Source organism: Aquarana catesbeiana, linkage group LG02, assembly GCF_042186555.1.
Source record: "Aquarana catesbeiana isolate 2022-GZ linkage group LG02, ASM4218655v1, whole genome shotgun sequence".
In the NCBI taxonomy this organism is placed as follows: Eukaryota; Metazoa; Chordata; class Amphibia; order Anura; family Ranidae; genus Aquarana; species Aquarana catesbeiana.
The window spans coordinates 553,824,303-553,842,778 of record NC_133325.1 but is presented as its reverse complement, the minus strand read 5'-3'; the positions used below and the strand labels follow the sequence as shown (position 1 = coordinate 553,842,778).

The window sequence follows — 18,476 nt, the reverse complement described above, 5'->3', positions numbered from 1 at the left end:
GCAATGCTTTACCCTGCTAAACTCCGGATTGTGGCTAAGGGAGAAACTATATTTTTTGTTGACCCTAAAGAGGCCAAAAGCTGGCTGGACAGAAATGAACAATCCTTGTCGATCCCTACTTCCAAAAAGAATACAGCTTGAAGGATAGAGGGCTGGATTGAGGGGAAGGAAGAGAGGAAGGAAAGGGAGGGGAAAGAAAAAAAAAAAAAAAAAGGAGAAAAATTTCCCTTTTGTTTTTTTTGTTTTTCTATGTCACTCTCTTTGCCTCTTGCTATATTTTTGCTACATTCTAAATGGATCTGACTAGTAAAAATGCTGGTCTAATCATTAGGAAATAATTGCCACTATATAAGTATCATTTTTTTCTCTAGATTTTCCTTTGTCTTCCGCCTTGCTGGATATTGGCTATAGGCGGGGCTACAGTGGAGCATAGCCAGACAAACTTATCTTCCTATTAGTGGGCTAGCAGCCCATTGACAAGCCTGGATGAACTTGTTTTTTTTCCCCCCTTTTTTACATCTTCCTGCGGGAATTTGTGTGGCATTCAAGGGAAGGGGGGGGGGGGGGGGGGGGGGGAGGAAGGGAAATTTTTTTTTGTTGTTTTTTTGTTGCTTTCCTTCTTTTTTGGATGCTTGTGTGAACGTGCTGGGTTTTTCTTTTCTCTTTTTTTTTCTTCCCCCCCCCCCCCCTTTGTTTTTTTGCTCCATTTCTTCCTTTTCTTTCAGCTATATCCACCTTTTCCGCCCATACCGAATTTAATGGGTTATATGCTTATGGATCAATTCTCTCTTCTAGGAATCTGCCTAATATTTATATGGATAAAAGTTTAAGCCTTGATTTGCATATAAGCCCTAGGTACTCCTTATTCTTGTCTTTTTGTTTATTAAGACTTTAAATAATACGAATATATATAAATATATATATATATATATATATATATATATATATATATATATATATATATATATATATATATATATATATATATATATATATATATATATATATGAATATGGCAAACACTGGGGCAATATTTACCATCGATAGTTTGCCTGCAGGAAACACATTTAACTCGAGATACAGTTAATCTATTGCAAAATAAAATGTCCCCAATTCAGTATCACGCTGTATATTCTACATATGCTAGAGGTACAAGTATATTAATCTCTTCTAGATTACAGTTTTCCTGCAGGCAAGTGCTGCTGGATCCACAAGGTAGATACATTTTGCTAGTGTGTAAATTATTCTCCATAGAATGTATATTGGGATCTGTATATATCCCTCCACCATATAATGGTGAGGTAATTCACCAGATAGGTGAATTCTTGATAGATAATCCAGGGATGCCCTCTCTTGATTGTGGGAGATTTTAACAGTGTTTGTGATCCTAGCAGAGATAGATATCCAGCTGGCCCTCAAGGAGATACTCCTTTTCTTAGATATTGTAGAGAATGGGGTCTACAGGATATTTGGCGTCTTAAAAATCCACTGTCCTATACCTACTCTTGTTGTTCTAGTACGTATCAGACTCTATCAAGAATAGATCTAACTTTGGGCACGGAACTATCTTTACCATGGGTGTCCAATATACAATACTTGACTATGGGTCTATCAGATCATTTCCCCATTTTAGTCTCCCTAAATAAAATAAAGCCTAAGATGAAGCCTAATTGGCGGGTTCCTGCTTCTTGGTTAAAAGAAATGTCACAGGGAGATTCAATGAGTCGAGCTCTAGTGGAGTTTTTCTCCATTAATGAGAACGCTGCTTCAAGCCAGGTGGCTTGGGACACCATGAAGGCTTTTTTGAGGGAGATCCTATTGAAGGCAATAAGCGTCCAAAAAAAATTGAACTTAGAAAGTGAATCTTTATTAGCAGCAGAGGTTCGGCAAAAGGAGGCTAAATATATACAGGACCCTATCACCCCCAACCGCTGCACCTGGAGGGATACACAACAATCATATAGAAGATTGGTATTGGATAAGGCTGATAAGGCCTGTTTTCTCTCCAGATGTCGTGACTGGGAGGAAGGGGAGAGACCAGGACATATGCTAGCTGCAGTAGCAAATTCTCAGGAGAAAATTAATTTTATTTCCGCCATTCGTAAAATGGGGGGCGAGATTACAAATGATCAAAATGAAATTAAAGACTTTTTTCTCTTTCTATAGTGATTTGTATCAGAGCAAGGTTGAATATTCATTAGCACTTCTTAGAGGTTTTTTGGCCACTTTAAAATTGCCTTCTCTCTCTAGTGTGGCTAGAGAGGAACTTAATGCCCCTCTGACTTTGGAGGAGTTAAGACAGGCAGTGTTAGAAGCCCCAAATAATAAAGCCCCAGATTTAGATGGGTTACCGTCAGAAGTGTACAAATATTATGGGGATATTCTGTTACCGGAACTATTGAAGGTACTTAACCATGCATGGGAAACCTTTAAACTTCCAGATTCTATGAATGAAGCTTGTATTATAGTGCTACTAAAGCCAGATAAGGATCCTTTGGCTCCGGAATCTTATCGTCCGATATCGTTATTAAACTCGGATGCTAAGATTCTGGCCAGGATCCTGGCAGCTAGGTTGGGTAGAGTCATGCAGGGATTGATCCATCCAGATCAATCTGGTTTCATACATACTAGGTCCACAGCGATCAAGTTGAGGAGACTTTTCTTAAATATGCAGTTACCAGTAGACAACCTGGGGAGGAGGGCTATTCTGTCACTCGACGCTGCGAAAGCATTCGACAGCGTCGAGTGGACATACATGTGGGAGGTACTAGATAGATTTGGCCTGGGACATAACTTCAATGGGTTAAGCTACTATACTCTGACCCAAGGGCTTGTATGCAAATTAATGGGGTAGTGACAGAGTTCTTTTCATTATCAAGAGGCACCAGACAAGGGTGCCCATTGTCCCCATTATTGTTTGCATTGGCTGTCGAGCCACTAGCAGAAGCGGTTCGGCAATCGGAGGATATCTGTGGGTTTATTAGAGGGGCAAGGCACGAAAAGATATCATTATATGCGGACGACGCACTGCTGTTCCTTGGTGATACGGACAATTCCTTGATATCCTTAATGACCCTTATTAAAAAACGTGGCTTATTCTCAGGCTTTACTATTAAATCGGTCCTATTCCCACTTGATGAATTCAGTTTTGATATACCGAAGGAGGCCCAACAAATTAAAGTTGTGAAGTTTTTTAAATATTTAGGAATATGGATATACCCAAGGTTGAAAGATTATTTGCAGTATAATTTAACTCCCATCCTGGAGAAATTTAAACAAAAGAGTATAGCATGGTCCAAATTACCCCTATCAGTTGTGGGCCGAGCAAACCTCATAAAAATGATATGGGCCCCCCAATTATTATATGTTTTTACATAATTCACCTATATGGATCCCGTTAAAATGGTTTAAAAAAATATATTTTTTGTTTCGTAAGCTATTATGGAAAGGTAAGAGCTCTAGGATTAGACTGTCTACCCTTCAGAGAACTAAAGAAGGAGGGGGTCTAGCAGTGCCACAGCCAAGAGTGTATTTTATAACTTCCCAATTGCAGCATTTTGCGGGGTGGGGGACGTTGGATTGGAGAGATCCAATACAGGCTATGTTATTAAGTCAATGTTCGAGCTATAACCTTACGGCCCAACTAGAATCTGGGTCATTTGTCTGCACTCACTCTAGTCCAACATTGGTGTTAATGAATAAAGTATGGCAGGAAATGAGGCGTACAATGAAATATGAAGGGGTGTCAGAATTATCTCCAATATGGGGGAATAGGTACTTTGGAGAACTCTGTAAACTAGAGGGGTTTGAATATTGGCGTTCTAAAAGGAATACAATATATTCCTCAGCCTTATGCTCAAAGCGCTATACGGTTACAGAAATTATATAAATTGCCGCATAATAACTTTTATAAACATCTACAACTATGACATGCAGTCTATTCCCAGTTTAAAGGAGGAGGGATGAAGATAAGACCAATGCCATTGATATCTTTATTAGCAGGTGCAGGGAGAAAAAAAGGTTTAACCTCTCTAGTATATAGTCAACTTATGGTGAATTATCAAGATATTTTGGATAGCCCAGGCAGAAAGGGTTGGGAGATGGATCTGGGAGTTATACTGGACGAGGAATGGCAAAATATTTTGAAGAGGGCACCGATGGTTTCTTTATCATCTACACAATGCCTATCACAACTGTTCATCATCTATAGCAGGGCTCGACAAACCCCGGGCGCCAGGTCGCATTTGCGACTAAGACAAAAGAAAAACAGGGGCGCACCAGCCTAGTGTATTAACTTTTATAAAAGGATTTATTTAAAAATGATTAAAAGAAACAACTCACAAGCAATGGATGGAAGAGGAACAACACGAAGTGTACCGACAGCCAGCATGCGACTATAGGATGAGCGATGCCTTCCAAAAATCGTAGAGAAATGCATATCACAACAGCTTACGCGTTTCGAAGGGAAAATCCCTTCTTCATCAGAGCTATGCAAAGATACCTCCTTCAGCAGTCACTCCTTATAAATGCCTAAGTGTCCATGAAACAAGAGTGGGATATAAAGCTCCTCCCCTCAGGGGATCCCTCCCTCCTAAGTTCTCCAATTGGTGAACACGACATGGTTTGTGTAGTAGATGGTAATAGTAGTAGTAATAGTACATATAGAGAGATTTCTGTGTACACATACACATGCATATGCATACACAAGGACATATACATAAACAGCATAGGAAAAAAAAAAAAAAAAAAAAAACCCTATTTCATACTGAGCATGTGCACAGATACACACACACCCCAAGAGACAAGCTGAACCATTCGGGGTGAAACAAAGCGTGCTGTGCACATAATATGCGACGGATGGCAAGAGCGGAAATATAAAGGTCATGGCGAGCAGTGATAGGCATAGTGGGTGGGACCTCCCACTCCACAGATGCACCCATCTCATCACACAAATAAATAAATAAATAAAACATAAGCTATAAATGATGAAAGATAAAAAGTATATATAGGTATAAAAGAGACATCCTTAATATAGATGCCAAAGATAAGGAAGAGTGAATACCTGAATTACTTTCCTGTGGGTCCGTACGATTTGAGCCCCTCTGTAGCAAGTGATGAGGCCGGTAGCAGTGTGGCTATAATTCAATGGAGCGCACGCTGGTGTTCTTGCGTTCCAATCTGATGGAGGGGGGCGGGGTCTACATTGCCCCTTCCGCATCTCGTACAGCTTGCCCACAATGCAAGCGGCGAGAGGCAGCATGATGACACGTGACCGGGGGCGGGGCCAACATACAAAGGCCGTCTCGCTCTCAATAAGAGCAGCACGAGAAAGCCTGATGACAGATAACTTGGGGCGGGACCAACATGTAGGGGCCGACTGCTCACTATAGTCAATCAGCTGTCCATCTGCGTTAGCAGCAGTCTTGATCTGCCAGCCAAAGACAGCCTCAACTGCAGAACAGGACAGAAAGCTCACACCAGAAAATGCACATGTATATATATGTAAAATATATGTGTAAAAACCAAGTGGTGGACAGATGATACCAGTGATATAAAATCATTGATCAACAATGGCTACTAGTATTAATATACATGATAAGAATAAAAATAAAAAATGAAATAATATAATTGGTCTGTTGGATAAAAAGGGATTAAATGGCTAAAACAGTAATCGATATGTGTTCAATACTGAAATGAAATTGGTGGCCGCCGTCTGGCTGCCAGCGCACAGAACACACCACATCTAAAGTGATATGCACGCATATACGTGCCCACAAACTAGCACGCCTTGGCTCAACCCTAGGTCAGAAAAAAAAAAAAAAAAAAAACCATATACACACAAAGCCAAACCCACTAGGAGTATACTACAATAGAGATAATGCTGAAGGAGATATACAATGCTGCAACATACTGCGACTGGAGGGCTGGTGTCTGAAACCTGATGCATTTGCAACTAGAATTAGCGACCTGGCGCCTGGGGCGGCACAGCTGGGGGTATCCTGTCTCTGTGCGGACTCTGACCCCCCCCCCCCCCCCCCGTGCGATCGCGTCGGCCGGTAATTGAGGCCCCGGCTTTGCGGCCTTCTTCGGTAGTTCTGGAGTCCTTCTGAAATCTGGCGCCATCTTGTGGTGGCCGTTGGTATTGCAACCAGCAATGCTAATGCAATGCTAATGCGAAATACCTGCCTGTTTTCACTGCCCATCTCCTTCCCAAAGTGGAGAAGAGAAGGAAGTGAATGTGGGGATAGCCTTTTTTTTTTTTCATAATAGATTTTATTTTTATTCATTTATATTTATACAAAAACTGTTTATTTTTTTCCTAATTAAAATTAAATTTATTTGTTATCTCCCTGCTTGGTCCCGTTCACACGGGCTGTCTGATCAGGTTCGCCTGTCTGTTTTTCAGGCGGACCTGATCGGACCCTTAGAGCCCTTTGACACCGAGCCGCAGGGGGTGTCGGCGGTAAAGCGGTGCTATTTTTAGCGCTGCTTTACCGTCGTTTTAGTGACGCTATTCGGGCCTCTAGCGGGGCGGTCTTTTTCTGTGTAAATTTAAGATTAGTTATTTTTTATATTGAAAATAAAGCTTTGTCGGTCGTTTAAAAAAAACCTGGCTCCTAACTTTTTTAGTTGGCTCCTAGATTCCAAGCAAATTTGTCAAGCCCTGATCTATAGGACATATAGGACTCCAGTAAAACTATATAAGTGGAGGCGGAGGGAAACTTCGGATTGCCCAAGATGTAAGCAACCCCGGACAGATTTGCTTCATATGCTTTGGAATTGTCCTAAACTGGTCAGATACTGGCGAGAAGTGGTGTCCACAATTAATGGGGCTTATAACAGCCAGATAGAATTGGACCCCAAAATATGTTTACTGGGTTATCCTAATGAAGAGCTATACCTGAGGGAAATGTCAATTTCAATTGGTAGACTATTATTTACAGCCCGTAAACTAATAGCTAGAAACTGGATGTCTTCCAGTGTACCAGTATTTGAGGAATGGCGCTCCCAGGTAAATGAGGCAATATTAATGGAGCGACAGATTTATCAGAAAAGGGGTACAATGGATATATTAGCTAAGTTGTGGGGTCCCTGGTTAATAACACCAGGTCTGGCCTCATTCTCTTGGATTCCAAATATAATAGTAAAGAATGTAAGAAGAGAGAGTAGATAGGAAAAGTATAGGCTGTATGGGAAGTGTTGAGCAGTGTGGGAGGAGGAGGTGGAGGAGGAGAGGGAGAGGGCTTGTTTTATTTATTTATTTAATTTATTTTTCTTTTCTTCCCCTTTTTGTTTTCTTATTTGTTTTTTCTGGCTTTTTGTTTTGTTATGAATGGTTTTGTGCAGGTAATGCTACTTGTGGTATATAGTCACTGCTGGGGATCGATGGAAATAAGAAATTAGAATTTAAAAAAACATATACCGTATTTATCGGCATATAACACGCACTTTTTTCCCCTGAAAATCAGGGGAAAATCGTGGGTGCGTGTTATAGGCCGATCCCCCCCCCAATTGTGTGTGATCGGAGCGATCGCGGCAATTGCCGCGATCGGCGCCGACATACACAGCCGTGTGGAAATTCAAATACGGCGCCGAGACTGCAGGGACTCGGCGGAGCGGAGCTACACATAGCCGAGAGTCCTCGGGTTTTCTCGGCGCCGCTTACAGTCCCGCCCATAGGGCGGAACTGGGCGGGACTGTAAGCGGCGCCGAAAAAACCAGAGGACTCTCGGCTATGTGCATCAGTGCTCCGCCGAGTCCCTGCAGTCTCGGCGCCATATTTAAATTTACACAGGGCTGTGTATGACGGCAGGGATCGCGGCGATCCCACAAAGCTGCACGGGGGCAAGGCTGCACGGGGGGGCAAGGCTGCACGGGGGGGCAAGGCTGCACTGGAGAAAAGCTGCACTGGAGAAAGGCTGCACTGACACGGCTGCACTGACACGGCTGCACCTGGGCAAAGCTGCACTGACAAGGCTGCAATGGACACTGGGGCAAGGCTGCACTGACACTGACAAGGCTGCAGATGGACACCGATAACGCTGCATTGATGGGCATTTTAATGTAAGTTTTTCTTCCTTAAACTTTACTCCTAAAAGTTTTTTTCCTTAAAATTCCCTCCTTAACTTGGGTGCGTGTTATACGCCGGCGCGTGTTATACGCCGATAAATACGGTACTTTGTAAAATCATTGTTAAAACCGCTGTATGTATGGATATTGCAACACTGGTAAATAAGAAAATGTTGAATAAAGAAGTAATGGAAAAAAAAAAAAAATTGCACCCACCCGTGGAATGGCGACAAACTTTTATCCTTAAAAATCTCCATAGGCAATGTTTAAAAAAAATTCTACAGGTTGCATGTTTTGAGTTACAGAGAAGGTATCTCGTTCTACCGATCACGCTGATACCTCACATGTGTGGTTTGAACACCATTTTCATATGCGGGCGCTACTCACGTATGCATTTGCTTCTGCACGCGAGCTCGGCGGGACACGCGCGTTTAAAAAAAAAAAAAAAATTCTTATTTATTTTAACTTTTATTTTTACACTGTAAAAAAAAAAAAAAAAAAAAAAAAAAAAAAGGTGTCACTTTTATTCCTATTACAGGGAATGTAAACATCCCTTGTAATAGAAAAAAAGCATGAGAGGACCTCTTAAATATGAGATCTGGGGTCAAAAAAGACCTCAGATCTCATATTTACACTAAAATGCAATAAAAAATAAATAATAAACAAATAAAAAATTGTCATTTAAAAAAAAGGATTTAAAAAAAAAAAAAATGGTCCTTTAAGAGCTATGGGCAGAAGTGATGTTTTGACGTCGCTTCCGCCCTACAATGTCATGGAGACTGGTGGGGGCCATCTTCCCCTCACTCGTCTCCATGCACAGCCACCGAGAGGCCCGGATCACCTCCGCCGTTGCCGACGGCTTCGGTAAGCGGCAGAGGGCACCAGAGCGTGGCGGGGGGGCTCTCTCCCGCTGCCGAAAAAAGTGATCTTGCGGCGACTCCGCCTCGGAGACCACTTTTATCTTGTAGCTGAACATGAGGATACAGGGGTTATGGCAGCTAGCTGCTGCCATAACAACGATATCTGTCCTCAAAGTAAGGACGTATATCAGCGTTCAGCAAGTGGTTAAGTTATGAAATGTGAAAGCTGTTTATAAAATGGGCAGATGTCTGACGGAAAGATGGGTGGCAACACCTCTGCCTATCTTCATCAGAATGCAAAGACCAGCCTATGTTGACTCCATGACTCAGCATGAGACATAAAGACATATGAGACAAATTTGTTTGCAATAAAAACCTGTTCTATACAATGGAAGCATTTTAAACTGTAGAAAAGCGAACATAACAGATCTTTCACAAAAGAAAATAATGATCATTTACCTGTTCTGTTGCTGTTGGGCAGTAATATGCTAGCACTACTGTTGTAAAGATATTGACTACAAGTCCTATGATGGTAATGAGGTTTGGTGCAATCCATGCTGGAACTTGTCCTACCAACCATTCCCAAAATCCTTGCATTAATGGCTCCAACAGCGATTTTCCACAACTTTTGTAACGATGTTCCTCCAATCTCTTCAACTGATGCCGTGAAAGCGGTGGAGTTGGCAATTCTACAAACTTGCTTAGTGCGTACATTGTTCTGGGAGTGTGCTCACAACCTGAAGAAAGTTCTGGCTGAAGTTCCACATATCGTCTCCTTGACCTTTGGGAACTCATTGAGCTGAGATTGTGGTATCAGTCCAAAGGGAAACCTGGGAAAACAGAAAAAAAGTGTCAAATTCTGTGTTTATAGATATAAAGTCTAACTTCGTATTAGTTAGATGACAGAATGCATATGATCTCAATATAAGCCATTTTTCAATCTGAAATTGTTAAAAACGATCTTTGCTTTTCAAATTGCAAACATCCAATGTTTTCTTTAACCATCAGAATAAGCTTGATACTTCTAATCGCACAAGGATCACTACTTTTCGTGATTTGTTGAAGTGACACTCACAAAAATAAAAGCAGTAAACTAATACCACTCTCACCACCGGTGACTCCAACCTTCCTTCTCTTGCAGAGCTACACCAGCCAAAAGGTTCGACCCACAAGCTGCTACAGTATGTCACTACTATGCTCCTGCAGAGAACTGCAACAGAGTGAGGATCAGAGAACTGGTAGCGTGACTTGTGAGAATTGCAACTCTTTGAGAAGCTGCTTTTTTTTTTTTTTCTTTCTTTTGTCAACTGAGTTGCTTTCAGTTTCAGGGTACTTGTCAAAATGTTTATTTAAGGATAGGGCCATGGTTAGTTTTAGAATTAGGTTATTTACTTTGGGTTATTATTATTATTAAAATACAGAATTTTTAGAGTGCTAACAGTTTACACAGTGCTTTGCAAAATAAAGGGTGCTAGTACAGTTAGGTTTCATGCACACTGGACTTTTTTTCTCCTGCTACTAGGGGCATTTGGCATTTTTCTTCTTTCCTGCCTCTAAACCAGTGGTCTTCAAACTGTGGCCCTTTGCTTGCCTTTATTTCGCCCTTGAGGCACTACTCCTTCCACAGACGCCGACGATGGGGCACTGACACCAATGGTGGGGAACTATCCCTCCCCCCCACTGACACCAATGGTGGGGAACTATCCCTCCCCCCACTGACACCAATGGTGGGGAACTATCCCTCCCCCCCCACTGACACCAATGGTGGGAAACTATCCCTCCCCCCCCACTGACACCAATGGTGGGAAACTATCCCTCCCCCCCCCACTGACACCAATGGTGGGAAACTATCCCTCCCCCCCCCACTGACACCAATGGTGGGAAACTATCCCTCCCCCCCACTGACACCAATGGTGGGAAACTATCCCTCCCCCCCACTGACACCAATGGTGGGAAACTATCCCTCCCCCCCACTGACACCAATGGTGGGAAACTATCCCTCCCCCCCACTGACACCAATGGTGGGAAACTATCCCTCCCCCCCACTGACACCAATGGTGGGGAACTATCCCTCCCCCCCACTGACACCAATGGTGGGGAACTATCCCTCCCCCCACTGACACCGATGGGGCACTATCCCTCCCCACTGACACCAATGATGGGACACCATTCCTCTTACTGAAATCAATGATGGGGCATTATGTCTTCCAATGACACCAACTATAGGGCATTGTTTACACTCACTGGCCACATTCCAGCCCCCTAAAGTCTGAAGGAAAATAGCCTGGCTTTTTGTTTAGAAATGCCCCCCCATGTTGGTCTATCTGCCCATGCACACATAGGCAGTCTAGAGGAGTTTAGAGGCAGAAAAAAAAAACATGGAAGGTGTGTCCAGGAGCAGCAGAGTTTTGGCAGAAAAAATGCTTGATGTGCCTAAAGGTGCCTAAGTTCTAGATGCATTTAGCGCTTAAGCGTTAATTCATTTCAATGGCCAGAATAAATTATTATTCTGATCAATGAAATGAAGTAATGTCCAAGAGCTTGATTTGCTTAAACGCGTTACACAAGTTTACAAACGTCAAGTGGAGGCCAGGAGAGTTAGCAAAACGTCCAGTGTGCATAAGGTCTTATAATGCAATGCCAGCAGGTTAGGATTCCAAAAGCTTGGAATAACTTCTGAATGTTGAACATTGAGGGTTAAAGTATCACTAAAGTCAAAACTTTTTTTTCAGTTTTGGATAAAGGAAAGGGATTAGAATACCCATTATGTTTTTATTTTTACCTCTGCCCCCACTAGGGAGATTCACCCTATTTGTCCTGTTTATCATTATCATGGAAAGTTCTGGTGACCTGGAGGGCCTCCGGGGATTCCCTTAAGTTGCAGGGATTTTCTCACTTCCTGGTTTTGACTTTGGAACAGGAAGTAAAGGGAAATCTCAATGGGAAGCAGATGGCAAAAAATAAATTGACAGGTTATAACCCTCCCTTACTCTATACAAAAAAAAAGAAAAAAAAAAAAGTGTTAACTATAGTTCTACTTTAACTTTAGATTGAGAATACTTTATTAATTTCAACAGAGAAATAATTTTTATTATTTTGATGCACCAAAACTTTGTCCATTTGGAACAGCCCAGCATTCAGACGTAAAGGGCACAACGAAAGCTATTGCAGGTATGTGGAGGCACCTCCCCAGCGCCCACACAGCACATTTCGTTTTTTTTTATGCAACAGTCAGACAATCTAAACCGAACCTGTGCCCAGACAATGCTTAACATGATATTTACCTTCTTTTTAATAGCTGATTTAGTGCATCAATTTGAGTATATTTAAAGTGGTAATAAAGCATCAGCTTGCTTTGGGGGCACTGGTGTGTGCTCGCTCCCAAGCCCCGCTGTGTGTGTGTCCATATGACACAGAGCTGCGGCTTGCCCCTCCCCTGCTCTCTCCTCATTGGCTGTGATGGACAATGGCTCAGGCTGCAGTGTCTAAACCAATGAAGGAAAGAGACCTGGGACAGCCAAGGATCCCGTGTACAACGCTGGATTGAGAGGAAGCTCAGGTGAGTATTAGGGGGGCTGTGGGGGGAGATTTTAACCTTCATGTACAGAATGCATAAAAAAACTTCCGCCTTTGCAACCACATTAAATACCATATTAGAACCTGCTAGCATATGCTGTCCTGATTCCTTTGTAGCCATTCTGTAGTTCAGTTAATCTCACCCCTTGCCTACAGCTGGAATAGGAGAAGGTAGGGCCTGTGGTCTGTTGGAAATTTCCATCAATAAGCCAGCATGCCTCATATCCCAGCTGCCCTGGTAGAGCTAAACAAAGTGGCAGCATGGTCAGTATACCCCAGGCTGCCCAAATATAAGCTGGCATTTCTATTACGTGTATTTTCTTTAAAAAGTTACTGGTTTAATCTCCAGGCAGCGTTTTATGAGTGCAATTATTTAACAGTTGCCACGTAATTTTTTTCTTTAACTTTTGGAGACTGTTTTTTCATCACATCACCTGGTTTCAAAACGCCCCTGGCTAAGTGTTCTGCTGCATACTTCAGATTTTGAAATAAGTGATGTGATCACAGATTCTTCTGATGACTTTTGCAATCAGATCATGTCGAGGCAAACAATAACACTTAATAGATTGGTGCATCACAAGCACTTCTACTAGATATTTTCTTTGGTGTCTTAAATCTTGCTCAGCAGTTCAACTTAAAGTAAAGACGTTTAAACTTTTTATAAGTAGAGTCCTGATTAACAGCAATGACAGCAGCATACCTCCCAACATTTTGAGATGGGAATGAGGGACACCTACTAACATATGTAGGCATAGGACACGCCCCCTGCGAACCCCCTTAAAAGGAGAACCAAAAAAAAGAAGGTTAATTAAATCCAGAAGGGCTTTTTTTTACCACTACTATTCCTTTATATTGGCTTTTAAAATATACAAATGCAGCAATTTAGAAATTGGATGAAAGGTTTAGCACTGGGAAACACTTTTTGAAAGATAAGTGCATTTTATATACAACTATATAGATCAGACCAAAATGAGGGACAAATTAGGAGGAAAGAGGGACAGAGGGACATTGCTCCAAATCAGGGACAGTCCCTCGAAATCAGGGACAGTTGGGAGCTATGCAGCAGTATGTCTGCCATTACCTTTACTACCCAAAGTTGTTTATTCTGTGCCCCCTCAATTTTCCTTATCACTCAGCCCCAATTAGAAGACTTTATTGCTAAGCTCAGCAAACTTACATTCCACTGGAATTCCATTGGCTCAGTGGCCTTTAATGACAGTCTCATTGGATAGGGTAACGGCATTAAGTGGAGGTTAGCCAAGAAAATGAGGAAGGTCAAGCACTAGTAACTAGGTGAAACTAAATCAGGCAAAGCAAGCACGAGGCATTTTTAAACTACAGTATAAAAAAATTGAAAAATGAACTATATTATAAAGTATTATAATAAATTATAATAAACTATAAAGTAATAATACACATAGTAATAACACACATTAATGGTTCTTCTCTTGGACAGGACTTGTGTTTAAACCAGGGGTGTCCAATCTTTTTTCCAAGAGGGCCAGATTTGATGAATAGAACATGCTTGAGGGCCGACCATTTTGCCTGACATTCTTAAACCATTAAAATTTGGTCTAAGTGTGTCCATCCGAGCACTAATACACGGCCCAACAAGAATTCTCTTGCCTTTGTGCTGTGTGTGGTGAATAGATGAGCTTGGGCGTGTTATTTGGATATACCGGATTTAATCTGCTTATAACACGCACCTTCACTTTAAAAATGAAGTTTCAGGAAAAAAAATCTTAAATTTTAAATAAAGAACTGTGAAGCAAAATAAGGGTCAGTGCCCATCAATGCAGCCTAATCAGTGCCCATCTGCGGCCCCCACTCCATTGCCATGAATGTGGCCCCCACTGTATTGACATGAATGCAGCCCCCACCGTATTGACATGAATGCAGCCCCCACCACATTAACATGAATGCAGCCCCCACCACATTAACATGAATGCAGCCCCCACCGTATTGACATGAATGCAGCCCCCACCGTATTGACATGAATGCAGCCCCCACCGTATTGACATGAATGCAGCCCCCACCGTATTGACATGAATGCAGCCCCCACCACATTGACATGAATGCAGCCCCCACCGTATTGACATGAATGCAGCCCCCACCGTATTGACATGAATGCAGCCCCCACCGTATTGACATGAATGCAGCCCCCACCGTATTGACATGAATGCAGCCCCCACCACATTGACATGAATGCAGCCCCCACCGTATTGACATGAATGCAGCCCCCACCGTATTGACATGAATGCAGCCCCCACCGTATTGACATGAATGCAGCCCCCACCACATTCACATGAATGCAGCCCCCACCACATTCACATGAATGCAGCCCCCACCACATTCACATGAATGCAGCCCCCACCACATTCACATGAATGCAGCCCCCACATTGACATGAATGCAGCCCCCACCACATTCACATGAATGCAGCCCCCACATTGACATGAATGCAGCCCCCACATTGACATGAATGCAGCCCCCACCACATTGACATAAATACGGCAGCCCCCACCACATTGACATGAATGCAGACTCACCATTGCTGTCAGTGCAGCCTGATTCATGTCCATCTGCAGCCTTGGAGGAGACAGGGAGGGGGCGGGACGAGCGCCAACAGATATACAGGAGAAATTCCTGTTTACACGGCGGCCTCTTTAATTGAAAGTCCCGCCTCCTATGATGGACAAAACAATTGTCCAATGGCAGCGCAGGAGACGGGACTTCCTTTTACACAGGACGCCGTGTAAACAGGAAATTCTCCTGTATCCTGTACGGCGCTTGTCCCGCCCCCTCCAAGGCAGCCAGCATATCTATCTTTTATGGCCCCCGGCGCTCGGGGATTCGTTGGGGGCCACAAAAGATATATATGTCAAAATTACCAGGCGGGCCGTCCGAAACCGGACCGCGGGCCGCGATTGGCCCGCGGGCCGGACTTTGGACATGCCTGGTTTAAACTAAAGTTACATAGTCAGGTTGAAAAAAAAAAAAAAAAACAACAAGTCAATCTAGTTCAACCATAAAAATAAATAAAAAAATAATATCAAACCATCCCATATACCCAATCCCAGGGGTCTTCAAACTATGGGCCTCCAGTTGTTCAGAAACTACAATTCCCATCATGCCTAGTCATGTCAGTGAATGTCCGAGTTTTACAATGCCTCATGGGACATGTAGTTCCGTAACAGCTGGAGGGCAGTAGTTTGAGGATCCCTGCCCAATCCTATACCCACAGTGTTTAAAGTACAGGCTTACTTTAACCACCAGCAAGCACAACAGCCTCAGAGGCTCCAAACTATTACAAAATCTAATAAAGCCCAAGACCGGATGAAAATGGAAAAATTCCTGCTCCTTTGTAAAAATAAAGAGCAGCTCCAGCTGCTATACTCATCCAATCTCTCACACTGGCCATCTCTCACTGCTTTGGCTTCCTGCAGCCACGCCTCTTCTGGATTGAATGACACCTAGCATCATTCAACCCACTTCCTGTAGTCCCAGGGCATCATGGCTCTATCCTTAGCCTCGGACTTATGGAGGGAATGCTGCAGAAAGTGGGGACAAGCTATAACTTTACTCTGCTCTCAGCTGCATTTAGCATCTGCCCACCTCCAGAGAAAGAAGAAGCAGAAGACTTGTGACTTCACTGAACCCCACCAAAGACACCTGTGAAAAAAGGTATGAATATTGATTTTTCGTTGTTGCAGGGGGTGCTCCAAGAGGATCGGGTTAACTTGACCAAATCGTAAATATCTGTAAGGGCCATTTACACATGCACCCTATGTATGAAGGAGCACTGCAGTGCCCTTTTTTTGTTAAATGGCTCCCAAGCATGCCTTCACAACACACGTACACTACAACTCGCCACACTGCAGGGTTCGCAATGTGTGGTTCTGTTGATCCTGCCAGAAGAGCTCTCGATTTCCCATTTAAATTTTGCACGGTGACAACACTTTTCATTCTGCAGTAAAAATCACACAGCTGCATTGACACCCTATAAGTATTGACACTAGGGCTGGGCGATTTTATCAGAAAAAAAAAATTCGATTCACGATTCAAATCAAGTTTTTTTTTTTTTGGACAAAGCGCCAGTCCTGAGGAGCTGCGGGCAGGAGTTTTCAGGTGAGGCCCTACTTATGCACTGACTCCCTGTTGACAGGATGGTCTTAGTAAAACTTGATGTAAATGACAAAAACCCAATCCCAGCTAACAATTTTTATTTTATGTATTTATCACTGGCATTTAAATAATACCAACCATATATGCAGCGCTTTACATACTATATATTCACATGAGTCTCTGCCCTGAAGGAGCTTACAATCTAAGGTCCCCATCTCACATGCATGCACACACATTAGGGCCAGTTAAGAAACAACCAATTAACCTACCTGCATGTCTATGGAGTGTGTACAGGAAGAACATGCAAACTCCTTGCAGATAGTGTCCTGGGTGGGGTTTGAACTGAGTACCCAAGTGCTGCAAGGAAGCAGTGCTTGCCATCAAGCTTTTTATGTTATTTTTTATTTAATTTTTTTGTCGGTTGAAAAAATAAAAAATAAAAAGGGAAGATTAAAACCATACCCACTTTTGTTTGCTAATCCTCTTAAACTGAATTGTCCATGCTGCTGCCAGATCCCACATAGCTAAGACTGTTGGAACGGATAAGTGCTGGTTCACACTGGTGCGATTTCTGATGAGACTTAAGTCGCATGACAAGGGAAGTCACATTGTCAATGGTGCCGTTCACATCAAGGAACAGAATATGCTAACCACATCCAAACTTGCAAAGTCGCATTACAAAATGGCACTGAAAACCGCATCAAAAGTGCATCGCAATAGTGTGAACTGAGCCTAAAATATGGAATGAATGGAACTGTATGCATGTGCATAAGCAGCAGCAGACCGGCCTGGAGATTTTGCAGCAGTGGCTGTGAGTCTCCCACAACAGTGTATTCAAACTTTTTTTTTTTTTTTAACAAGCACACCAGAATGCGGTATGTATATGACAATATGGTTCCTCTGAAAACATTACTTTTTCCATGACCCTCCATTAATAATATGCCTGCAACAAATAGGTGCTGCAATTTCCAATCCAGTGGCAAAGTATAAGCAGCTGACACTGTTGGCTGAATGGATTATTTGTATGTCTCAGCAAGAGGTGAAATCTGAGACTGACTTTAAATCAGAGTTCCACTCAATCCTCTGTCTCATCCATTTCAATCCAGGAAAATGATAGCTTAGAAAAAGCACTATTCACTACTTTCAGAAATACTAACTAGTCCTACTACTTACTCAGTATTTTAGTGGTGTGTTTGACGTCTGAGTATGTGGTAGTAATGAATGGTAAACAGGAAGCAAGAACTTCCTCCAGTTGATGGTGACATCAGAGGAGGATGGTGGTGTGGCCTGTGTGTTGACCAAAAAGCAAATTTATGGTCAACTTGGAGCAAAAGATTCTACTCCAGGTAGAATCAGGATGCCAGAGCTTGCATAAGATCTAGGATTTTGAGAATCAGTGGTCACATTGCATAGGCACCTCCAGTCTTACAAATGTTCTATGGTAATTAAGATCATATTCATCACATACAAAAAACACAGGTACAATTACTAGAGGCTAAAACTTTTTTTAAACAGGCAGTATGATCAGATGCACACCACTACCAACCTATGGAGAAGCAACTAGCGGAGGGAAAAGAAATGTCTTTTGCAGTCAAAGGGGTTATAGGGCAGAGATAAATAACAGAAACAATTCTAGGTACTAGACATGGTAACACTGACACCAATGGCCATGATGAGCTCAAAAGGGGTGCTTGTTCATTTCCCTTGCAGGTGTTTTCCCTGTCCCCTGCCAAGCTGTCCCGGTCTCCAAAGCAAATGTCAAAAGTGAAAAGATGCCATTTTGTACCCAATGAGCCTTGGTGAGACAAGAAGCCTTTTATACTCAAGAACAGTGAGAAATATATT

General features: G+C 42.6%; 1 protein-coding gene across 4 annotated transcripts in view; it reads right to left on the bottom strand.

Moving 5' to 3' along the window:
- The window catches only part of CEPT1 (choline/ethanolamine phosphotransferase 1), a 104,315-nt gene that overhangs the window by 71,424 nt on the left and 14,415 nt on the right, over positions 1–18,476 (bottom strand). For 2 of the 4 annotated variants that reach the window (XM_073615964.1, XM_073615967.1), the window contains exon 2: positions 9,390–9,760. In XM_073615964.1, the coding sequence (XP_073472065.1) occupies positions 9,390–9,725 (336 nt within the window). In that variant the 5' untranslated portion in view covers positions 9,726–9,760. Of the gene's footprint in view, positions 1–9,389; positions 9,761–10,005; positions 10,237–18,476 lie in introns of those variants that run through there. The other 2 variants (XM_073615965.1, XM_073615966.1) reach the window with 2 other exon arrangements.